General features: G+C 52.6%; 9 protein-coding genes across 9 annotated transcripts; 6 read left to right on the forward strand and 3 right to left on the reverse strand.

The window, feature by feature from the left end:
- Positions 1–125: 125 nt before the first annotated feature.
- POSPLADRAFT_1133797 (hypothetical protein) lies at positions 126–2,486 on the forward strand (the record flags this gene model as incomplete). Its single annotated transcript, XM_024484396.1, has 11 exons — positions 126–300; positions 358–477; positions 526–569; positions 617–718; positions 771–911; positions 966–1,117; positions 1,170–1,302; positions 1,351–1,371; positions 1,420–1,775; positions 1,824–2,343; positions 2,397–2,486. 11 exons carry the CDS (start codon positions 126–128, stop codon positions 2,484–2,486), a joined length of 1,854 nt encoding a protein of 617 aa, XP_024341798.1.
- A 1,377-nt stretch (positions 2,487–3,863) lies between these two features.
- POSPLADRAFT_1065027 (hypothetical protein) lies at positions 3,864–6,002 on the reverse strand (the record flags this gene model as incomplete). The annotated part of the gene is made up of 10 exons (XM_024481891.1): positions 5,637–6,002; positions 5,168–5,586; positions 5,020–5,104; positions 4,923–4,963; positions 4,813–4,883; positions 4,542–4,760; positions 4,422–4,478; positions 4,259–4,367; positions 4,129–4,222; positions 3,864–3,911 (listed from the first exon to the last, which is right to left on the reverse strand). The coding sequence occupies exons 1-10, from the start codon at positions 5,928–5,930 to the stop codon at positions 3,864–3,866; spliced, it is 1,437 nt and encodes a 478-aa protein (XP_024341799.1). The 5' UTR covers positions 5,931–6,002.
- Positions 6,003–6,129: 127 nt separating this feature from the next.
- POSPLADRAFT_1053795 (hypothetical protein) lies at positions 6,130–7,069 on the forward strand (the record flags this gene model as incomplete). Its single annotated transcript, XM_024480450.1, has 5 exons — positions 6,130–6,210; positions 6,264–6,424; positions 6,474–6,633; positions 6,684–6,870; positions 6,921–7,069. The coding sequence occupies 5 exons, from the start codon at positions 6,130–6,132 to the stop codon at positions 7,067–7,069; spliced, it is 738 nt and encodes a 245-aa protein (XP_024341800.1).
- A 356-nt stretch (positions 7,070–7,425) lies between these two features.
- On the reverse strand, positions 7,426–8,193 carry POSPLADRAFT_1087984 (hypothetical protein; the record flags this gene model as incomplete). Its single annotated transcript, XM_024483057.1, has 5 exons — positions 7,426–7,580; positions 7,634–7,749; positions 7,798–7,954; positions 8,011–8,086; positions 8,140–8,193. Coding segments are annotated over 5 exons (558 nt in total), but the record flags the coding sequence as incomplete, so codon positions are not given.
- Positions 8,194–9,620: 1,427 nt separating this feature from the next.
- POSPLADRAFT_1044433 (hypothetical protein) lies at positions 9,621–12,952 on the forward strand (the record flags this gene model as incomplete). Its single annotated transcript, XM_024478535.1, has 10 exons — positions 9,621–9,852; positions 10,109–10,377; positions 10,434–10,598; positions 10,650–10,770; positions 10,820–10,880; positions 10,933–11,233; positions 11,294–11,526; positions 11,579–11,677; positions 11,862–11,991; positions 12,014–12,952. 10 exons carry the CDS (start codon positions 9,621–9,623, stop codon positions 12,950–12,952), a joined length of 2,550 nt encoding a protein of 849 aa, XP_024341802.1.
- A 296-nt stretch (positions 12,953–13,248) lies between these two features.
- Positions 13,249–14,591, forward strand: POSPLADRAFT_1178613 (hypothetical protein; the record flags this gene model as incomplete). Its single annotated transcript, XM_024488602.1, has 4 exons — positions 13,249–13,458; positions 13,616–13,771; positions 13,838–14,063; positions 14,116–14,591. The coding sequence occupies exons 1-4, from the start codon at positions 13,303–13,305 to the stop codon at positions 14,589–14,591; spliced, it is 1,014 nt and encodes a 337-aa protein (XP_024341803.1). The 5' UTR covers positions 13,249–13,302.
- A 939-nt stretch (positions 14,592–15,530) lies between these two features.
- POSPLADRAFT_1178616 (hypothetical protein) lies at positions 15,531–16,993 on the forward strand. The gene is made up of 3 exons (XM_024488603.1): positions 15,531–15,801; positions 15,856–16,319; positions 16,373–16,993. Exons 1-3 carry the CDS (start codon positions 15,588–15,590, stop codon positions 16,880–16,882), a joined length of 1,188 nt encoding a protein of 395 aa, XP_024341804.1. The 5' UTR covers positions 15,531–15,587; the 3' UTR covers positions 16,883–16,993.
- A 230-nt stretch (positions 16,994–17,223) lies between these two features.
- POSPLADRAFT_1136615 (hypothetical protein) lies at positions 17,224–20,219 on the forward strand (the record flags this gene model as incomplete). The annotated part of the gene is made up of 21 exons (XM_024484706.1): positions 17,224–17,280; positions 17,332–17,405; positions 17,466–17,491; positions 17,554–17,621; positions 17,680–17,849; positions 17,906–17,958; positions 18,018–18,034; positions 18,099–18,116; positions 18,173–18,196; positions 18,250–18,413; positions 18,486–18,669; positions 18,775–18,866; positions 18,922–19,019; positions 19,080–19,172; positions 19,226–19,356; positions 19,416–19,495; positions 19,552–19,567; positions 19,624–19,708; positions 19,778–19,964; positions 20,017–20,038; positions 20,094–20,219. 21 exons carry the CDS (start codon positions 17,224–17,226, stop codon positions 20,217–20,219), a joined length of 1,785 nt encoding a protein of 594 aa, XP_024341805.1.
- Positions 20,220–20,340: 121 nt separating this feature from the next.
- POSPLADRAFT_1044436 (hypothetical protein) lies at positions 20,341–22,359 on the reverse strand (the record flags this gene model as incomplete). The annotated part of the gene is made up of 8 exons (XM_024478536.1): positions 20,341–20,397; positions 20,451–20,904; positions 20,963–21,103; positions 21,161–21,351; positions 21,401–21,511; positions 21,570–21,801; positions 21,852–22,117; positions 22,171–22,359. 8 exons carry the CDS (start codon positions 22,357–22,359, stop codon positions 20,341–20,343), a joined length of 1,641 nt encoding a protein of 546 aa, XP_024341806.1.
- Between the last annotated feature and the right edge of the window lie 194 nt (positions 22,360–22,553).

Genomic DNA, 22,553 nt, shown 5'->3' on the forward strand with positions numbered 1-22,553 from the left:
AGTCACGTGAAACAGACCCCTACGCGGCCTCGGGCAGCGCGCCCATCGCTGACGCACTTCGGCGCATCTACCTCAGTTCGGGGCACTTCCAGGACACAGGACTTGCACTCACTCGCATCTACATCATGGCTGGCGCGCTCCAGAACGCGAAGAGGGACCTACCCAAGATAGTTGATGAGGGGCGCGAGTCGCGCTTCGGCCAGGTCTATGGCGTCTCCGGACCCGTCGTAATTGCGGAGAACATGACGGGAGCTGCTATGTACGAGCTCGTCCGTGTGGGACATGATGAGCTTGTCGGAGGTCGGCACTGAACGTATGTTGGATGCGCCCATGTATGCTGACAGTGGTCGCGTGCAGAGGTCATTCGTATCGATGCGGACAAGACGACAATTCAGGTCTATGAGGAGACATCGGGGGTTACGGTCGGCGACCCCGTCTTGCGCACAGGGAAGCCACTGAGCGTAGAGCTTGGCCCAGGTGTGCAATAAGCTGCGCAGTCTGGTATGATATCTCACAGCTCGCTAGGTCTTATGTCCAATATTGTCGACGGGATTCAGCGACCACTCCGTGTATGTCCCTACCATCCGCAGTGTCTTCAGCGCTGATCATTCCGTAGTCCATTCAAGAACTCTCCAAGTCGATATACATACCCCGCGGAATCAACACAGACGCCCTCGATCGGTCACTCAAGTGGGACTACGACCCAATCAACTATAAGGTACGTCATATAACGCATATTTGTCGCATCAACTCTGATAGAGTACTACAAGGTTGGAGACCACATCTCCGGCGGTGACATCTTTGGACGCGTCTATGAGAACTCCTTGGTCGACCAACATAAGATCATGCTTTCTCCACGCGCCCTTGGTACAATTACCTGGACCGCAGAGAAAGGCAGTTATGCAGTGGACGTACGTACTATCTGGCACAATCGGCTATATACTAGGCTTCATGAATTATCCCAGGATATCGTGCTGGAGACCGAGTTTGACGGAAAAACTACGAAGCATACGATGATGCAAGTCTGGCCTGTCCGGGCACCTCGGCCTGTAACGGAGAAGCACACCGCGGATTATCCTCTGCTCACCGGACAACGCATCCTGGATGCGCTGTTCCCGTACGTCGCGTCCCAGGTGTCTTCTATTTATCGATTTACCGATCGTTTTTAGATGCGTGCAAGGTGGAACAACAGCTATTCCTGGTGCCTTCGGTTGTGGAAAGACCGTCATTTCTCAAGCGCTATCCAAGTACTCCAACAGCGATATTATCATTTACGTCGGATGTGGCGAGCGAGGAAACGAGGTAAGATGAGCTGGATGTCAGCTTAGTGATGTGCTAATGTGTACATAGATGGCGGAAGTGTTGATGGACGTAAGTGCGAGAGTCTGCAATTGTGTTCCATCTAATACGATGCTATAGTTCCCAGAGCTAACCATGGAGGTCGGCGACCGCCAAGAGCCTATCATGAAGCGTACCGCGCTCGTGGCGAACACCTCCAATATGCCTGTCGCGGCGCGTGAGGCGTCCATTTATACTGGTATCACGCTTGCAGAATACTTCCGTGACCAGGGCAGCAACGTATCCATGATGGCTGACTCGACATCTCGGTGGGCTGAGGCGTTGCGTGAAATTTCTGGTCGTCTGGCAGAGATGCCTGCTGATTCAGGTTATCCGGCATACTTGGGCACGAAGTTGGCTAGCTTCTACGAACGAGCAGGTAAGGTAACCTGTCTTGGCAATCCTGTTCGCCAAGGTACTGTATCAATTGTGGGAGCGTGAGTACATTTTGTTTTCAGATGGACTAGCGATTCACCTTTTTCTAGAGTCTCGCCTCCGGGTGGTGATTTCTCAGACCCTGTCACGTCGGCAACGCTTGGTATTGTGCAAGTCTTCTGGGGTCTTGACAAAAAGCTCGCGCAGCGGAAGCATTTCCCGTCCGTCAACTGGAACATCTCGTATTCCAAATACACGAAGGTGCTCGAGCCACACTATGAGACGACCGAGCCTGGGTTCGTGGAGCTGCGCACAAAGACGAAGGAGATTCTCCAAAAGGAGGACGATCTAGCGGAGATCGTGCAATTGGTTGGCAAGAGCGCCCTCGGCGAGGCGGACAAGATCACGCTGGAGGTCGCGCGGATGCTGAAGGATGACTTCCTCCAGCAGAACGGTATGAGCGAATACGACCGATTCTGTCCGTTCTACAAGACGAGCGCGATGTTACGCAACTTTGTCGCGTTCCATGATGCTGCGCTCAAGGCGGTTTCACAAAGCGACATCACGTTCGCGCGTATCAGGGACTCTGCCGGCGACATCATGTACAAGCTGTCGCAGATGAAGTTCGAGGTAAGCTCATTGTTTGTAGACGGCTTCATAGATGTTCATTATACCATGCGCAGTCGCCATCACAAGGAAAGGAACCAATCAAGCAGAGCATGGACGCATTATATAATGAGATCCAGGAGAAGTTCCGGCAGCTCGTAGAGTAACATACCCAAACACTGTTTCACCCCCTCACTCGCACTTCATATTCATGTCTTCAGCCAAGTTCCGTCACTCCCATGTAGATGTGCTTGCTGAACGGCAATCCATACGGATCTAGCCGAGCTGGGGGGTGGGCTGGCGAAGTTCCACACACTTACTGCGGCTGGGTTCGCTCTAAACAATTTCCTGCGCAGGTCTGAGCTGATCCCGGAACATATCCCTCGTGTGTCTACCTGAGACCTACCGGGCGCTGCGATGGTGCGGACTGCCATGGTTCGCTGTATGATCCGTGAAAGCATGTCTGAGCAGTAGTTAGACCTTACATTCCTTCGTCTGCTCCTGATGCTGCTCCTCACTGCAGTGGCTGTCCTCCTAAAACCACTTGGGGTGGTTGCCAATGGGCGACCAGGTCAAGATCCTGTTTTAGGGATTTCTATCTCGACGCTTGTGAATACGAAGAGACCGTTTATCCGGCATCTGGAGGTAATATTCCTCAATATCCTGTGGACCTAGATGGACAACCTAGGACATGCATGTTCCTCACAAATAGCACCTCCCGGCAAAGCTGCACGAACATCTACCGCTAGGGATCGAGAACAAGACAATCGATCATTTTCTGGGCGATTGGCGTAGGTATTGTCCGTCTTCCTCCATCGTTCGAATACTAACTTTGATTTGCATTTGGTAATGATTGCAGGTTTACGAAGGCTGCAACATTTCGGAGGAAGTTACCGCTCTGCCCAATGACACATCCACTGAGTGGGTGTTTCCTACCCGTACAATGTAGCCATTCCACTCACAGGATAAGCCAATTATCACATTGTTTGCACCGTTGGATAACCTGCCCATCGTCCTGAGCGCCCATGAGCAAGCGTTGATCGCCCCATGGTTCAGGACAGCTGAGGGGATCGAAAGCCCATGTACTCCGATAGCAACTTCGACTGTCATGACCCTGCGCCGTCGCATGACGTATCTGAGTCGGTCCATCCACGTCCGGACGCCCCCTTGTACCGATCTACTCTGTCGACTTGGATGTGCCTAGTCTTACGAATGACACCCTGCATGTGCAGGTTTCTCGATTCGCAAAAACGTTCCCTGTCCATCTGCCGCCCCATTGTCTCGTTTCCTACTCTACCCTTATTATCGCGAAGGGGCGGAGGGTCCGCACGGCAGATATTGTCGCGCGGAATGGAGCTGTCCACATTGTGGACAGGTTTCTCAGCCCTTTCAAGCATATGCATGTTAAAGCGGCAGACCGGCAGTCGCCCATTGATAGCGAGATCGGTGACGAATGGTATGGCTGGGAGGAGTGGCTGCCGACGTGGGCGAACGAAGATTGATATTGAGCGGTGATATCAGGGTTCATTAAGCTCCGTTGTCTATTATAACCGTCCCTTCGGGATACGTTTACGCCGTGCTTCCAATTTGCTCTTGATAACTGTTTCTACCTCGACTGCATGTAGTCTACCACTGCGGCGAGCATGACCAGCCGCGTCATGCATCGAACAGTACACTGGCGTCGACGATTGAGTCGTCTTCCGAAGTGTTCTCCTCAGTCTTGTTCTCCGGTTGCGTCTGTTTCGCATTTGCAGCGTCCTTGCGCCGATGCTCCTTTTTAAACAGCCTCCGGTGTGTGCGTGTTCGCACATGCACATCCCATTCCTTCCCCTCTGCGATCATGACCGGCCGTTCTTCATTGACCGTACATGTCGGGCAAACCAGTTTGCGCCGCATGTCAACACTACACGTCGTGGTCTGTCAGACGCAAAGCACGGACAATGCAACTAGAGAAACTTGCCTCGGACGCTTATCAGAAGTGCTGAGCATCTCACGGGCAGTTTCGGATAGGGAACAAGGGTCAGGGAGATCTTTGCCATTCAAGAAATCTGATGGTGAGGATGTTGGGCGGACGCGAGCGATGCATAGTGGGAGTCTCTGACCTTCAGTAATCTGTTCTGCAAGTGTTCTCACATTTGTGTCCCATGCCTTACCGAGCTCTGCATCACGGTCGAGTTAGTCACCCCGCCAGGACGATATAATTGGGAAGTATTGTCGCTTACCAGTTGCATCTAACAGGTAGGTTGGAGTGACATCAAACCCATACTCAGCGCGGCTTGCGCCGTTCGCCGCATTGGCCACATGCAACAGCTTGTTGCGTATCCACATAATCTGTCTTTTCGCGTACTTCCGCGTCGCAGACTTCATATTTTCGATTGCAAGTTTGAACTCCTCTTCCGAATGCTCGGGAGCACTGAGATAGTTGTGGAACTCCTTGTACCCTAATGTACCGCTGTCAGTCTCTAGCATAAGAATTACCAGATGCACACGAACCGATGGATTGGTATATTCCAAGAGTGTAGTCAGTGATGGGCGCTTCCGTATCTGAATCGTCTTCGCTGTCGCTGTGCGGTGAAGATAGTGATCTCGTAGGATTTGCGGACGCGATCTCTCGCAATGCTCGAATTTCATTCAATAGCCCTTGCTACTAAAATAGCATATGTGTTTTGAGCGGTGTTTATATGATGCTGTGTTCCGTACCTGTACCATCTCATCTACACGGGCATCTAGGCGGGGCTTCAGAATCTCTGGCTTTGCGTATAGCCAGAAACATAAAGTTCGATATCTGTACATAAAGAACGCATTGAGGGAATGAGGCAATCGATGCGAGCTTCAGCAGAATCATTACCGTGGTCGAGCAGTGTCCTGTGCCTGTTCTGCTAAAATATCGCTGGCTCGACGGCCCGTCTCACGAATGATGTGCAGGTTCCGCAATACTTTCCTGGTGTCGCGCCAATGCCATCGCTGAGCTGTGGGTGGATCGAGGGTAGATAGTAGGACATGCAGTGAATGAGCGAGTTCTGGCTGAGTGGTAGCGGATGGACCCTGCTCGGGTAACGTATTTAACAGGTCGAGCAGTTCAGGCGGCAGGGAGGCAAAGGACCGCGCAAGGGGTTCCGACATGGGTCCCGGATCGCGTTTCAACTCTTCCTCTGCAGGAGCTTGGTCAAAGGATACTAGTCGGTTGGAAAATATAAGATGTTGGATCCAATATGAGGTACCGCCAACAACTATTGGTATTTGCTTGCGTAGGTGGGTTTCATCAATCTATGCGAATTGTCAGCAGCGTTAAAAACATGAATTTGTTGGTTCATTACCACTTTCATGGCGTCTCGAACCCACTGGGTCACGATATATTGCTCGCCAGGTTGCTTGAAATCCATGAGAAGGTGGTCGACGCCGTTCTGCTCCTCCAGCGAAACCTTGTTTGTGATGACGTCCATGCCCTTATATACCTGCATGGCATCGGCATTGATGATACGAGCACCGTGGTATCCATGTGTGCGGTTTTCTTTGCGCTGCCCAAGCGCGAGAGCCAGCTCAATCGCAAGTTTAGACTTGCCGACTCCTGTCGTCCCGCAAACGGCAATGAGAGGACGCAAGGCCATCATACCTGCCTGAGGGCTGGCAGACCTTCCCTCTGTTTGTGCTTGAGTATGTTCCTCCAGGTTAACGCGACTTTGTAGATGAGGACACCGGGATAGTGAGATCGGGATCTTGGGATTATACCCCATCAGTCGGGGTTTCCATTTGTGGAAATGGCGGAGGTAGCGATCGTTTGGGCGCTTGTGAGTACACTTGACATCGACCATGTCCTTGTCCACCTTCCGCGCAGCGACTGGGCGCGTCCACTTGTTTAACCTTTCACCAGCAGTCAATTCCCAACACGCTGTATGTCTTACTTGACACTCAGCTGGCCTTTTATCTTAATATGATTCCTCCAGCAAAAACGTGTAGGTCGTGGACAGGGCTCGGGTCGAGGCGGGACGTCCGGCCGCGGTAACAATGGCCAAAAGTCACGGGCCGGAAGAGGGCCAAGGGTTGGCTTTGAGGGTGGACAGACACCAATAACAAAGCTCCTCCCGAAGCGCGGCTTCGTCAATTCGTACGTGTGTCCACTACGCAGGGTCGTTCGTGTTTGATTGTCCGCGCAGGAGCGGCAAGAAGTACGCGCCAATTAATTTGGACCGGATACAGCATTGGATAGACCAGGGCCGCCTAGAGTCCTCTCCAGAGAAGCCCATTACTGCCCGCGAACTCCTTTTGAGCGGCTGCATTCACCAAGTCCATGATGGTATCAAGCTTTTGGGTGATGTAGGCTTTGCGCTCATGGATTCCCTGATCGCTACTAATGCTTCTTCTAGGGGATGGAGCACCTAAAGACTCCCATCCATATCACTCCCTCGCGAGCATCACAGAGCGCTATCCGTGCGGTCGAGAAGCTAGGCGGCACCGTGTTCTGCAAATATTACAACCCGTTGGCCCTCAAAGACTGCGTCAAGGGTCGAACAGATAGGACAGAAGCAGCACCGACGCATCGCAGAGACATTCGTACGTGTTGCATGAACATTGCAGAAACTAGCTCTTACAATTCGCTACAGTCTGGTACACCCAGTGGAAGAACAGGGGATACCTGTCGTCCACGGCCGTCAAGACGATGCCGGTGGTGGAGGAGCGATGGAAAGTCCTTTCGCAACAGTTCCGCCGTCACAAGGTGCAGGGCTTCGCCAAACCCAGGCACACCCTCTAGTTACTATACAACAGTCTCCGCTCGAGATATATTCATGAGGTTTCCATGCGATCCGCAGAAACACTGCGACTGCGGGATCTAAACGGAGAAGCAAGACCATTAACTCGATCCAGAGAGATGCTCCGGCTACGGGAGCGGTAAGGGGACTTAGAGCCCGACCGCGACCGTGAGCGGGATGGTGTGCGCGAGACATATCCAGAGCCTGCAGGTGACGCAGACCTACTGCCCCGGCTAAGGCTTCTGCCTCGGCGTGAGCTCTGCGATACGCTGCGGCTCTTGGCCCTACCAGAGCTTCTTGTCCTACTGCTGCTTCTACTTCTGCTCCGGCTTGCGCTACGGTGATCGCTCTTGCCTTCCATGGCGTCGAGTAGACGGCTTTTTCTGGGGCCAATCTCCCCGTTATCCTCCAATACGTCGCGCCTCGTAAGCCGAGGAAGGATAATATCGCATACTCGCTCGTCCACAAGGAGGTTGTCGACGAATTCGTCCATGTATGTTAGCGAGTAGCCATCTAAGTGACTTATTAGCCAAGATATTCAGAACGTTGCGGGAGGCGATACGCACTCATGCCTCGATATCGTATCTTTCGATAGTCCTTCAGAAGCGGCTCCAGAATTTCGTACACGTCGGCCGCACTGAAGGTCATGCGTATGTACATAACGGCTAGAGCTCGTAGGTACCTACGATCTGTCAGTGTCGTTTCACTGTTCGACATGTAACAGACACACTTGAACTCATCGGCCTGCAGATATTCCAGTAAAATCTCTTTCTCGGGTTGAATCTGGAGCAGTTTCAGAAGCAGGCATAAAAACTCGGTCGGCTTCTGGTTCCCATATACGCCGCCTATGGCCTTCAGGTCTATCGCCTTGTCGATGAGGCTCTCGGCTACATAACTCTCATTGAAGCATCAGACAACATGAATCAATGGCATCTAGACTTACCGGTTAACGCGAAACAGTGCTCCTTCCAGAAGGGCGACTCGTATATACGGTTCCGGATGACCGTCTCGACTAGAAACTGCGGGGTCAGCAATCAGGAGCATGTCTTCTTTGGTGTGCTTATACTCTTACTTGTGGGTTTTGACCGTGGATGGCCTGCGCGCCACGTACGGTTGTGTTGGCCATGTGTGGCTGAGCGGAAGATGGTGGCTCGTGGTATAGAACGCGTCCGACCCTCGATCGGAGTTTAGGCGCCCGTACACGATCCTCTTCTCAACTTTGGATCTCTAGGTCCAATGTGTAACCTCTTGCCACATCACCAACACTCGCACAATCTTGCTTCGTAGGAAGCTGTCCTCAAGCGGTCTGCCTACTCTGTGGATTGAGATATCACTGCATCTGGCTCTTTTGGGTCCAGACTGGAAATCGTGTCTCCCAGTTCACTGAAGTCCTAGCAGTACTGCAGAAGGTTCCTTCCTCGTGGCCTCAATTTGTATCCGCTGGTTGAGGCCTTCCTACCTGTCTTTTTTCTGGGTCTGGTGCTGAGCAATGGGGACTCTGGTATGCTTTGTCTCGCTCCGTCAATACTGACGTCTTGACAGAACCTCCTACAACGCGGCTACACAAATAGTACTGCGCCAACGAAGTAATCAGGCTTCGGGACTTCTATGTTGATCCTGCATCGAGAAGCGACCCTTTCGAAACTAGTCGTGGAGCCTATTCGAAGATCACCAGCTGATGCATCCGCATTGTCTTGTCCCTCCCGCGCGTGTAAGGCTTCTGAAGACTTGCGAACTTCACCGCTCGGTTCCACGACATGAGACAGTATGTAACCAGTCTTACATCCCACCGGGAGGCGCATACTCAGTCATAACATCAGGTAGCCAAGGTCCCTAAGCTTGTTTTTGGCCAAGCACTTGAGCCTCTTATAACAATAACCGTTGACGTGCAGGACCCGATGTCATCCATGCTGCCTGGCAGGATTTCTTGTCTATAGAGCCGGCCTGCTCTCTGATTTCGACTGTGCTTTGGCAGTACATGATCGCTAAGAGGAGGGCGGTGTCGGTGGCGTTTCCAGGGGTAGTTCGCCGCGCTGCTCGCCACCGCAATGGCTACAATAACAGGGTCAAGCTGTTTATCTGGTGCTTGAACCGTCCACTATCGCCACACATCGGTCTGACAGCCGGTCTGAGCTCTTTTCAGCTTACGCTGACGCGGCCTATGGCCTTGCGCCGAAGAGGATTGAACAAGAAAGAACTGGTGAGTGGCTTTTATGCGTTTTCATCGAGGGAACCAAGCGTCTGACAATATCCGTAGCCGTTTTCCAGATATGTGGTATGTGGGTTGGATTGGGGTCCGAATAGGCTCATGGCAACGAGAGGGCGTATGCCGCTATGACAGGCCTTGGGGGCGTGTATGTGTGGCGGAGAGGAGTAGCACGACACATGTATATAGAGCTGGCGACTGTTGAGCCGAATGTTGTCGCTTACCACCATCACCGCGTTGAGCACCGGCCGATTTGAGCTTTTCTCGTTTTGACGCAACCCAGCCGCGTATCTAAGACGGTCGGCCGTTCTCACTTGGCTCCGACCCGTCCTTTCCCCTCGACAGCCATGGCGTCTGTTGAAAGCGTCCCGGCATACATGTTGCCAGGTGTTCCCGTGGTGCAGCCAGCACACTTGGAGGGGGATCCCACTTTGGCGACCGAAGTGCTTCCTGGTCCACCCTCATTGATATCCGTGCAGCAGGCAGGCCAGCCACGGAAGGATCACAGGAAAACGGTGGCCGTATTTTCTTACTTGCCCAGTTCTGATCCCGGTACTACATACTCGGGACATTTGGCGAGTCCGATGGCCTCAACTACTGAGGTCGACGGCTCGCGGAGGAAAAGGGCCAGGTTGGACAAGGGGTGAGTGCACAAAATTCTACACAATGCAGGACAAGTTTGACGGTTGATCTTGCTCTCCTGACCTCTGCAAAAATGAACCTTTTGCGTATCGTGCGCGTCGTGGGCACTTGGGTTTCCCCCCAACCAGAACGGCTACCTCTAGGGCGCAGCGGGCTTCCGCCCGAAACCTCAGCGCAAACGCCCCCGCATCAGATCCCCCAGCACCTCAGGAAGCGATGGCTTCGTCCTCATACCAGATTCCCGACTCTGACCTAGTGTCGATGGCTGTCGATACGGATGACTTAACGCTTTCCCGTTCGAACTCGCTTCCGAACGGGGAGGATGCTGTTGCCAGTAGCAACCTGAGGTCGACTCAACCCCATAAACGAGACAAAGGGAAGGGAAGGGAGAGGGACCCGGTTGTGAGAATCAAGGAGGAGCCCTCAGTGGTGACGTTGTCTATGAGCGATCCTGCTCTCCTCGTAAGTCTGCCTCATTTTCTCTTCTGCCAGCGTGAACTCAAAATTGCGACTTGCAGACGAACGAAGACCACTGTTCTTCATGCCGGTCCTTGGGATCCCTCGTGTATTGTGACGGGTGTCCAAGGGCCTTCCACTTGTGGTGTCTTGACCCCCCCATGGATGCATCTGAGTTGCCACAGGGAGACGCAAGATGGTTCTGTCCAGCATGCACCCTTCAACGAGTATGAAACTCTGTATATCCCTCACTCTGATTTACTCATCGCCACTTCTAGAAGCCACCACCAAAGCCTCCTGCATCTCTCAAATTCATGGCACCCGTTATCGAACATCTACAAACGACCCTTCCAGCGGAGTACCAGTTACCGAATGACATTAGAGCTCATTTCAAGGATGGTACGTTGACCTCAGAATGTCATTTTTATATCCCTAATCCCTCTCGCAGTTGCGACTGGGCCTAGAGGAACGTATGTGGACTCCTCGGAGGTGAAAGCGCCTCGTCTCAAGTAAGTCGTATCGCCTGCATTATGCGAGAGTATTACTCATACGCGTCTTTAGTCGTCATGGTCAGCTCGAGGACCGAGACCCTTACCGGCTGAAGGATCGCAACGGAGATCCTGTGCTGTGCTTCCGTTGTGGAACGTCTGCGTTACCCCCCAGTCTCGTGGCATCGGCGCCTGTCGCGAAACGTCCGAGAAGAGAGACGAGCAGCAGTAGCTACTCAGAAACTGGACGGAGCATCATCTCATGCGATTGTTGTCATCTTCACTGGCATCTAGATTGTGTGGATCCTCCTCTCTCCTTCATGCCGCCTTGGGGGAAGAAGTGGATGTGTCCTAATCATGCTGATCGAGTCATTGTGTGTCTATTTGTCATGTCTCGCCATTCGATTTTTACTAAGCGTTTATATTGCTTCTAGCAACCAAAGCGACGCATACCGAAGGCGAACGCTGTGCCAATAGACATCACCAGACCTCACCAATACAACAACGGAAATATCGAAATCATACAGCCCGAAATTCCCGTTCCTCCTCCTCACAAGGTCCCAGTGGATGAAGTTCTCATAAATGGACGGCGATATAGAATACCGGAGAAGATCATCACTTTGGATTTCTGGAATAAAGTCAGCAGAAATCGCGGCTTCATGGAGGAGTACGTTGCTTGCTCATCGCCCCGCTGATGTTAACTAACATGCTTACCTCAGGCATAGCGAAGATGGATCTGCAGTGTCGTCCCCATTGTCGTCGCTTAGCTCATTGCCTGAGGACGATGATGCTCCGATGTTGGACCCCTCTGCACCGTTGTTCTCTATGGAGGACATTGAGGTGGCACTTGTATGTCTCTTTTTTGCCTATCATAGCATCGAATGCTGATAGTCGAGTTTCTTCGTATCAGTTGTTGTCAGGACTGCAGCTTCGACGTAAAAAGACCGCACATCGACAGGAACCTGTGCAGACCGTGGAAGTGCCTTCCCTTGTTGACCTGAGAAAACGTCAAAAATCCGATGGGGTTGTCGCTATGAATCCATCTTCTCCTGATCATCAGCCACAATTATCCGTGAACGGTGTTGCGAAGGTGAGGTCGGATAGCGTGATCGTTCTCACTAGTCGAGCTCACGTAGCAGGTATTTTGTCCACAGCTGTCTGCTCAGCCGCCTGCCAAACCTCCGGCGCCCACCGAGTCATCGGCACCGGCAAGCGCGACGCCGGTGGCCAATTCGTCTAGGCCTCGACGCACAGCTGCTCCACGCGAACGTAACGGTACTCGCTCGCAAGCCCGGCGGAAAGCTCGTGTTGACGACGCCGATTACGTCCCAGTTGCATCTAGTCGTCCCTCACGATCTGTGGACCGCAAAGGCAAGAAGACTGAAGATACATCTGACCAGTCCATACATCCACAGGCTTTACAAGAAGTAAACGGCACATCCTCAGATGCACAGCGAGAAGTTGCTCCTGAGAACTTCAAGCAAGCAGAACAAGGTTCTGCGCCCACTTCTATTTCTGCAAGGCCCAGGCGGCAGCGCCAATCTTCTAGGCGGAGACTGTCGCCTGTGCCTCTCGTAAATGCACCTGCACTTGCACCTCCATCTGCACCCGCACCAACTCTTGTTTCTGTTCCGGTTCACGCCGGGGGCTCCCAGAAGACTAAAGATGAGTCCGAAGAGCCGGAAACTCCGTTGTCTGCTCTCAGGCCGAGATTCAGTGCCAACTTCGGCAGTCGGAAGCGACCTGCTACACCACACAAGGATCCACAGCCGCCTCAGAAGAAGCGTAGATCACCGTCTCCCCCTCCGAACGGCACGAAGGCGATCTCAACTCCTGGACCGTCGACTACTAAGCCGGCTGAATCTTCAACTCCTTCGTTGAAGATACGTTTGCCTCGTCTGGGTAGTCTCAACATGCCCTCTATCTCCGCTCTTCCGCCCCCACCGACATCGGAGCCCCGGGGCGCTCTTACAAGGGGTCGGGGGTCGAAGCGACGCGACGTGACTTCCGTTACCCAGCGGCGCTCAACTCGGAGACAAACATCTACCACGTCCGCCTCCCTAAAGGAGACCTCCGTCTCGAGTGAGGCATAAGTACATAGGTATCGTATGGACGTTGGAGTTTTTATCGTGTACTGCTCACGAGTGGCCTGTTCTTCTGGTTCAGAGGCTGTTGTTCTGCGTTATACTTATCACAGCATACCAAGTCGTACATATAATGTAGCAGTCTGTAATATCACAAGCAGACCATTGTCACAGCATCTTTCTTGGTGTCCTTAAGTTTGACACAGCCGTTCCTTACACCATTTATGTTAGAGATTTGGCTTTCCCTCCAGCCGCCGCACGGCGGTTCGTCACGGGCCTTCCGTTGAGTTTGCACTGACTGAACTCACACTCGCACCGCCTTCGGAGATGAGACTGCTTCCTGATGTCCTTTGATTGCCATGCAGACTGCCGACCAAAGCAAGTCTAGCACGTCGCAGGACAGTTGCTCAGACGAGCATAATCGACTTGTAGACGTGACGGTGCCTCCGAGACTGAGGTCCTCATCTCTGGACCTGTCAATCCAGTTGCCGGGTTATGACCTCTGGCTGACCTTCGTAAGATCCCACATTATCACCAGCCCACAGTCTGTACTTCCCCCAGTAGACTCATACTATGTAACCGGCATATATGACGGTGCCGTTCTGTTGATGCTCGTGAACTTGTATCAGGCACTCATTCATACTAGTGCTACCTGCAGCTTACGCGGATTAGCACCACCTCGCTGACGTTCATTCTGTGCAGATAAAAAATGTGCACGTCGTGCCGCGTCCTCTGGACGTCCCAAAATTTACCGATGCCCTTGCGGATGCGCTATGTTACTATCCCCATGCCGCCGGCCGTCTACAGCGTATGGACGGTTCTTGGTCCGTTAGTGCTCGTATACACCTCCGTCGAACGTCTGCGTGAATATTCACATTCATCCACGTACTGCAGATTGCTCTTGAAGACAATGAAGTTCCCGTCCAGATCGAGTACAGAACAAGCCCCGACGTGGGCATACAGCAATCCTGGGTTGTCCAAGATGACCTTGCCCATTTCCTGAATTCGTCCAGCAGTGCAGAAGGGGACCCCGTCGGTGGGGATGCACCTCTTCTCCGACTGAAGCTCACAATTGCAGCGGGGGAGACCGCCATCGGGATATCCTGGCATCATACACTGGGTTTGCTGCTCGCCCTTATAAGCATACGACGAGCTGAAGCGCAACGGTATAGGAGACGCGACGACATTATTGCGCTTCATGCATTGCCTTTCCCAATGCTACCAGGGCTTACAACCCACATTCCCTCGACCGACATTCACCAAACACGACCTCCCTCGTCCGTCACAGGAGACAACAGAACGATACCTGCCATTGATGCCTCATCTGGCTCGCACATATCCAGCAGCGATACTGAGGGGCCTCTGTGCAGAGGCGAACGAGGACATTCATCCAATTCGCATTCGTATTTCGGTGGACAAGCTGTCTCGCCTGCGGGATAGAATGGCCGCCTCCATTAAAGCGACGAACGTCAAGATCTCCATACAGGACTGTTTGACCGCGTACATAGTGTCCGTATTGCAACGATGTTCGGGGGTTAGCATCAGGATGGTCACAAACGCTGCTAGTGTGCGTAAGCAGACAGATCATGCTATGAACATTCTGTGGCTAACCTCGGCAGTATCGCCGCGTTCAAGCACCGTTTATTGACGGCAATGTAGCCGGAAATGCCATTTCTATTGTAAGGCTACGACCCTTGACCGGCTGGATGACGCTAAGAGACGGCAACGGCTAGGTTCCAGCATTACTAGATGGCACGGAGAAGACCTTGGTCGACAGGGCCATAGCTATCCGCCGCGCAATAGATAGGGCTAGACAGCCAGAATTTATTGCAGACTGGGTTGCAGTCGCGAGCCAGCGAATGTTTGCGGCTGCAAATTCTAGCGAGTCGCTTTTCTTCGCCGCGTCGTCGGACTGCGTCTCGGTGAACTCCAATCTATCGTGAGTAAATTTGCCATTCTGCTATGTTATTCTTTATTGACATTATGGCTGCCTCTTAAAGGCTTGACTGGTGTTCCGCACATTTTGGCCAGCCTGGGAAGGCGCGCTTCTACACGAGCGGTATCAACAAACATTACCTTCGCGTGTTTCGTTCGAATCCAGTGGCAGAGTCTGCTGTGGGGCTGGCGGAATCCGTGGACGTCTGTTTTGGCGTCCATGGCTCGATGAAAGGATGTGTGCTGAATATTGTCAATACTGATCTGGCGTCGGAAGAATTTGCTGATGGTGTGTCGTAGTTTGGCTAATTTTTATGGAAACTTGAACTTGAAGACGGGCTGCAGTGTGGCCACTGGCACATGCCAGCGCCGGACATTGCCGTGCGATCGAGTGTGCGCATCGCAAGGACATCTTCTCTAGCACGCGCAACATTCATCTTGCAGCTCATTGCGTGTGGTCGCCACCTTCAGTTACCGCGTGCTCGAGGCCCGAGGAACGCAAACAAGTACTTGCGGGGGAAAGCGCTCAGCGAATACGATCTCGATAGCCTATCTCTTCCCCCTTGCGCGCCGTGTGCTCCTGACTGTCCTGTGGCTGCTGTCTATATGTAGCTGATCATGAGCGATTATTCTCTATCTCTTCGCCGTTCGGGCCCTCCACCTCTCTTTGTGCTGCAAACGAAGCCCAGGTAGCAGACCACGACGACCTATGCCTCTCTTCCTGTGTGTCGACTGCGGCGGCTCGAAGACCTCTGTCGTCCTCGCGGATAGCACCGGCAACCCAGTGTCGCGTGCACTGGGCGGGTCATCGAATTACTCATATCTCGGCCTGACACCATTCATTGCGGTCGTAAAAGAGACGGTGGAAGAAGCTCTGCGGGCATGTGACCCTGCTGTATTGGCTGTCGAACTTCCCGGACTTGGTCGGTTGCTCTCCTTAACTTGAATAACTGCTCTGACGCTACCGTCTTCGAAAGAAGTGAAAGACCCGACAGAGTCTATCCTTCCACCACCCGCAGGCCGTCCATACTTCGCCGCCGCCTGGCTCGGTATTTCGGGATGCGACTCAGCCGGCGCGATCGCCACACTCACCCCTCCGCTTGAGGCTCTACTCGGTGTCCGACCGCGCGTGGCGAACGACACACATCTCCTTGCGGCCCCGATGGCGCTCTACTCGGACGTGACTGGCGCCATCGCCGTAGTCGCGGGGACAGGCGGCATCGTCGTCAGCTTCCGGGAGCCTACGCAGAGGAAGGATGTGCCCACGGTTAGTGGCTCTGCGAACGCAGCTGACGCTCTTGGATTGGAGGAGCTGGGCCGTGTGGGCGGATGGGGATGGATACTGGGAGACGAAGGCGGTGGCTTCCATGTGGGCCGCGAGGCGATCCGCCAGGTACTCGAGGAGGCGGACCGTGCTAGCGTGGAGGAACAACCCGCTCAGGTATGTCGTTGGCATGTCATCTTGTGAATATACTCATGCATGACACACTTCAGGTCAACGGAGGGTCTGTAGGGAAGCCATGGGGCCTCAAGGGCCGCCTCCTGCAGCGCTTCGGCATCACCGACATCTACGAGCTGCTAACTATCGTGCACCTCCCGGATCCCCCGGCAGCGGGCAGCGCGTCCAAAACGGATCCGAACCCGGTCCTGCTTCCACGTGAGAAGCGCCTCTCATCCCTCTCGCCGCTCGTATTCGCCGCGGCTTTCGAGGACCGCGACCCACTCGCACTGAACGTACTGAAGACGACGAGTGGCGCCTTAGTCGACCAAATCTGCGTACTGCTGCGGCCCGAGGGCGACGGGGGTAAGGCGCGCACCATCCGTGCGTCGGAGAGCATTCTGTGCCTGGGCGGCTCGCTGTCGGGGCTGGACACGTACCGTGGGCTGATGCTGGACGCACTGGGGGAGCGCGGGCATGTTTTCAAGCATGTGCAGGTCGTTGACGATGCGGCGGCGGTGGGTGCGAAGGCGTTGGCAGTCGCGTCGCGCGCACAGAATGCGTAGGGACTCGTGCGAAATGGAAAGCAATCTTCGCCCATGTAATGTACAGTGTTGTATTTCCACTGGGAGGGTCCTAGGTTCAACTATGGCGAACACAAACTACTATTGAAGCGCAATACACATGGAGTACCTGCGCGGTCGTAACACGTGTTAACGTTGTGGTGGCGAGGAGTGATCTAATCCACATTTCGGTGTTGATCTAGAGATCCTTCTCTGAATCTACCACCATCGGATCAGCTGTACGGACTTAGCATCGTATTCCCGAGTAAGAAATGCTCTCAGGATTTCAATTCTAGAATTAATTGGAAGTTTGTGTGTAGCCCTTGGTCTAGCACCTCTCCGATATGACACTCGACACATCTTTGAAAGCCCTTGTTGAAGAGTGGCTGCGACTGGACCAGGTATGCTCTCTTTGAGTCGAAAAGGCCAGCGTTGAACACAGAGCTTGCCAGAACGAGGTAACGAAGGCCGAGGTGCAGCGGCTATATGCGGCTAAAGACAATGCTGAACTAGAAAGACGAATGAGGTTCTGACCGGCCCTCTGAGCTCGAGACCGATTGAATGTCTTACAAGCTTTGAACAACAGGAAACGCATCGAGTTTGGCACTGCAGGTATATATGGACAACCTTATCAATTATAGCAAAGAAAATCAACATTAACGCTATTTCCACAGGATTGCGTGGCCGCATGGCTGCTGGCTGGGCTTGCATGAACGATATGATCGTCATCCAGGCCTCGCAAGTGGGTCATAGGAGTTCTTTATTAAATTCGAATACTCAGACAGGAACGGGAATCGCAGGGACTATGCGCATATGTTCTGCAGAATGTCCGCGATGCGGCGTCGCGAGGCGTGGTCGTTGGACACGATCACCGACACAACTCAGAGCGGTTCGCACAGCTGACGGCGGCAGCCTTCCTATCCAATGGCGTGAAGGTGTACCTGCACAGGGGCCTTGTACACACCCCCATGTAAGAGCTCGTATTCGTCGATCTGTAGAGTGCTCGACTCATACAAGGTGCCCCAGTGTACCTTTTAGCGTGAAGAGATTGAATGCGGCGTGTGGTGTAATGATCACTGGTACGACTTTTAATCAGGTGTGCTTGCGTAACTGACCACGCTATAATGGCACGCTATAGCTAGTCACAATCCGAAGGTGAGCTGAAAAATATTGACTTATTGAGGAGTCGGATCTGACGGACGATGCACTTCTCTATTAGCAAGACAACGGTTACAAAGTGAGCGCTCCAACTATCTGCACGCTGAGTAACCTAGAAAAAATACCTATGAACAGGTCTATTGGGAGAACGCAGTGCAGGTCGCTAGATTACGATATCTTCCTCGTCTAACAAGGACTCACTAGTAGCACAGATTATTGAGCCTCACGACAAGGGTATCTCAGCTTCCATCAAAGCGAATCTCGAGCCTCAAATATGGCAGACGGACAGCATTCATAACTCTCCCCTATGCATTGACAAGACCGAAGAGATGAAAGAGGCGTATTTCTCAGCTCTCAGTACGCTCTGCCTGCAGAGGTGAGAATAACAACGGCGTGCCCTACGTGTCTGTGAAAATGTTCTCATATGTATTACCGTCTATTACTCTAGGCCTTTGAACGAGCAAACATCACTGAAGTTCGTCAGCACTTCGATGCATGGCGTAAGCCACCCATTCATGACTCGGGCTTTCGAACAATTTGGTCTGTCTGCCTTCACCCCTGTAACGGAGCAACAAATACCGGATCCAGACTTCCCTACAGTCAAGTTCCCTAATCCAGAGGAGAAGGGTATGGTGCTCAGTTACAGATTGTGGATGGCCAACGACTGATATACCTCTAGGAGCGCTTGTATGTTTCGCCGTCAATTTCTGTGACACAATCTCAACGCGCATATCCAGGATCTTGCTATCAGCACTGCGAATGAATGTGGTGCCGACTATGTCCTAGCGCAGGATCCGGACGCAGATCGATTTGCCGCTGCAGAGAGGGGGTATGTCGTGATTGTTTGTTCTCATGGAACGTCAAAGTGATGAAATAAACCGCAGCAAGGATGGAAAGTGGATTATGTTTACCGGGGACCAGCTAGGCACCCTTTTCACAACTTCAGTCTTTGACAAGTACAAAACTTCCGGGAAACCGATCGGTGGGCATTTACGTCATGGCGCAAGGCGCTGCATTGGTTTCATGCATATTTTCTCTGCAGAAAAACTCGCAATGGTCGCCTCCACGGTCAGCTCCAAGATGATCGAATCCATGGCAAAGGCGGAAGGCTTCAAGTTCGCGGAATGTCTCACGGGTATGTTCGTTGCATCCCTTGACCTTCACAGTCGACCTGACCTCTTGATGCAGGATTCAAATTCATCGGCAATACTGCACTGAAGCTGGAACAAGAAGGATATCAAGTCCCCTTCGGATACGAAGAAGCCATCGGCTTCATGTTTGGCTCGGAGATCCGTGACAAGGACGGTGTTGCCGCCAGCGTAAGCATCATTCTTGTCCTCACATGTTCCAAGAATATATCACCGAAGCTCTGGTACAGGTGATGTTCGCGGAGATGGTAGTAGCCTTGCGAAGACAGGGCAAGACTGCTAGCTCCCACTTGCAAGAACTATACAAAAAGTACGTCCCATTGCGCCGCGGGCTTTGCGGCTAAATAGAACTAACCTTCGATTCAGATATGGCTTCTTCCAGGTGTGCGAGTGTCGTTTATGAAGGAACAGGTTCACTGAAAATATCGCTCCTTTCAGACAAGCAACAGCTACTTCATCTGCAACGAGCCAGCAACGATCGACAAAATCTTTGCTAGAATGCGCAACTATGACGGTGCCGTGTGTCCTGCTCACTTCCGTTTTTTCTCAACTTTAATATCCTAATCGTGGTGCCATGGCCATTAGGGCACAGCTGCAAGTCCCAGCTACCCTAAGAAAATAGCGGGTCTGACCGTCACCAGTGTTCGGGATCTGACTGTCGGCTACGATAGCGCTAATCCTCCATCATATAAACCGACTCTGCCGCTGTCCTCCGGCCATATGATACAGTTCAGAGCGGAGTCGCCCACCGACGGCACCAAGATCACGCTTACAACGAGGTATGTCCACCACGGAGTATTCCTGGCTGTATGCTCATGAGAACGCGAAAAGGACAAGCGGCACGGAACCAAAGGTGGGAAATTTTAAACGATGTACAGAACGACGGCTTATAATCTGATACATCTTAGATCAAGTATTACCTGGAAGGCAGTGGAAACGACGCCAGTCAAGTAGCCTCACTTCTGCCACGAGTCGTGGTTGAACTAGCCAATGAGTGGATGCAGGCAAAGGAGAATCAGCTCGGGCTACAGTGAATGTGGCGCATCATATTACTCGTTTTCCATATCGTGTGACATGTAGTGCACAAACTCATTCTGTGATAATGAGACCGTATCTTGGTGGGAGAACCATACAATGCCACTGTTTAGGAGGAGTCTATAGACCCACTGCCGAAAGAAGACTGGCGAACTTCGGCGTACCGAAGCCGGTGACCTGTTCCGCAAATGGACATTAGCACCTTGAGGATTTCGAGATCAAAAACGCACTGGATCCCATCCTTTTGTTGCAAAGAAACCCAGGTTATCGTCGTCGCCGCAAGAGGTGTTGTTTCCTGACACGATGTCCGTGAACGCCGCGGCTCCAGCTCCAGAGTACAACCACGGATTGAGGAAGCCAAGGGTAGGCTTTCCAGCGGCAAGCAGTCGGTCGTTGAGAATAGCAATGGTGCTTGCGAAGATCGGAGCCGAACAGCTTGTACCACTGACTACCTGAGTGACACCGCCAATGACTACCGAACAGTTCACTCCATAGGCGGAGACATCCGGGTATGCACGACCAGACGCATTGTACAGCCCCGTGTCATTATTCCCGAGAAGTGCCAAGTAGGCCGAGACGACCTCGGATTGGTAGTCGGGTCGCGGGAAATAATTGGAGAAACCACCGCCTGAGAAGTCGGCTGCAACTTCGGGGATGAGGTACGTCGCACCTACTGTCGTGATACTGTGTAACCGCACAAGAGTTAGGAAGCAGACTTTCGACGATGAATGTAAATGCATACTGTGGGCACGTTGATGGAAATGTTGGGTTAAAGATTGTGCAGTAATCTTCAAATTGGTTTCCAGAAACACCTCCATCGCCCGAGGAAAATATCATCGAGACGCCACGAGCACCCAACTGCGCATACACATTGCACAGGTTGCTGAATAGCACGAAACAATTAGATCACTCTTTGAAAGGGATGTTAAAGGACGCTCACGTTGCATATGAGGGCGAGAATTCGTTCTCGTCCCCACCCCAGCTAGTAGACACCACTTGCGGAGGAGACTCTAGCCCAAGGAGAGAGAAACCAGTGTTCAGGAGCCCTGTCAAGAAGTCATCTTCCCCATCTATAGTGACCGTGGCAGGGACACCTGTTGCCAGTCCTGCAGTATACTGGAGGTCTAAATCCTGTATGAAGGTGAACCGACGAGCTTGGTCGAGACATTATCACTCTTACAGCTTCAACACCAGCGTCATTGGGATCCTGAGGATTCTCACCCCCGTCTATGCTGATGACAGTGTAGTTTGTGTCAGGGTTCACGTCCGGACGGAATTGTTGTAGGAATGACTGGTTCATTGAGTCTAGGTCAGTAACGCTCGATTTTAGATCTGAACAGGCAACATACGTGCAAGTCAGCGCCTTGGGCATACTGCTCCTCATATTCAGTGACTGCTATGCCGTTGGATGAGACTGTTGCAGGAGTAGCAGGAATGCCATATAGATGTTGAAGGCATGCGGGGGTCATCGAGCCGCTCTCCGTCACTGACGCGCATGGCGAGGAATCATCAAATGTCTTCGAGGCCGTCCTGTCAGCAACACGGATGACGGGGCGCTTCGCCCCGTTTGGATCTGGGAAACTGATATTCTTATTAGTTCATTGATGAAGCAATGCTCGCGAAACACACACATGATTGTCGGATGTATGAGGTCAATATGATCAACCAGATCGGATGGGACAGAATACGAGAGTGTCCGAACAGTGGTCGAGCCGGTGACCGTGGATGAGAAAACAGAGAAGTTAGCAGCTAGCATGTTATTCGCTTTGCTGACTGGAAGTTCAATGCCGAGCCAGTCGCCTGCGGGGGAGAGTGCAGTCGCATTCAAACCGTACGCGCTAAGCCAGGAATTGACAGCCGCAACGCTGTCTTGCTTCGGGGCTACGTATGCCTCGACCTGGTCAAGGTTGAGGAGGTTGTCTCTGATCAGGACACAAAGAAATGACATACTTCAGTTTTACTGAGCCATTTTCCATAGTTGGGACTCGACGGGCTGCTGACATCGTATAATGCATCAATAAGTCCTGCGATGTTGTTCTGTACGAGGGCGACGCGTAGGCTCAGGACAGTGTCCGACGAAGCAGGTCCGGTAGCAGTATATCCAGTGGGCACATTTTGTCGAGCCTCGTGCACCTGCATGGTCATATCACGTTGCGTGGGCTTGCCGACAGCCAACGAAGAAAGCAACGCAAGCACGACACCGTGGAACAGCATAACGGGCGAGCTATACGCCTCAGCGACTCCGAGGACCTGGCGCTTGTCCGCATTACGGTGCGTTTATTATATACGCTGATGTCCTCCATGCGGTCCCCTATACTTTATGCTATTGGCGA

The sequence above is a fragment of the Postia placenta genome (genome assembly GCF_002117355.1).
Source record: "Postia placenta MAD-698-R-SB12 unplaced genomic scaffold POSPLAscaffold_3, whole genome shotgun sequence".
Classification (NCBI taxonomy): Eukaryota; Fungi; Basidiomycota; class Agaricomycetes; order Polyporales; family Adustoporiaceae; genus Rhodonia; species Rhodonia placenta.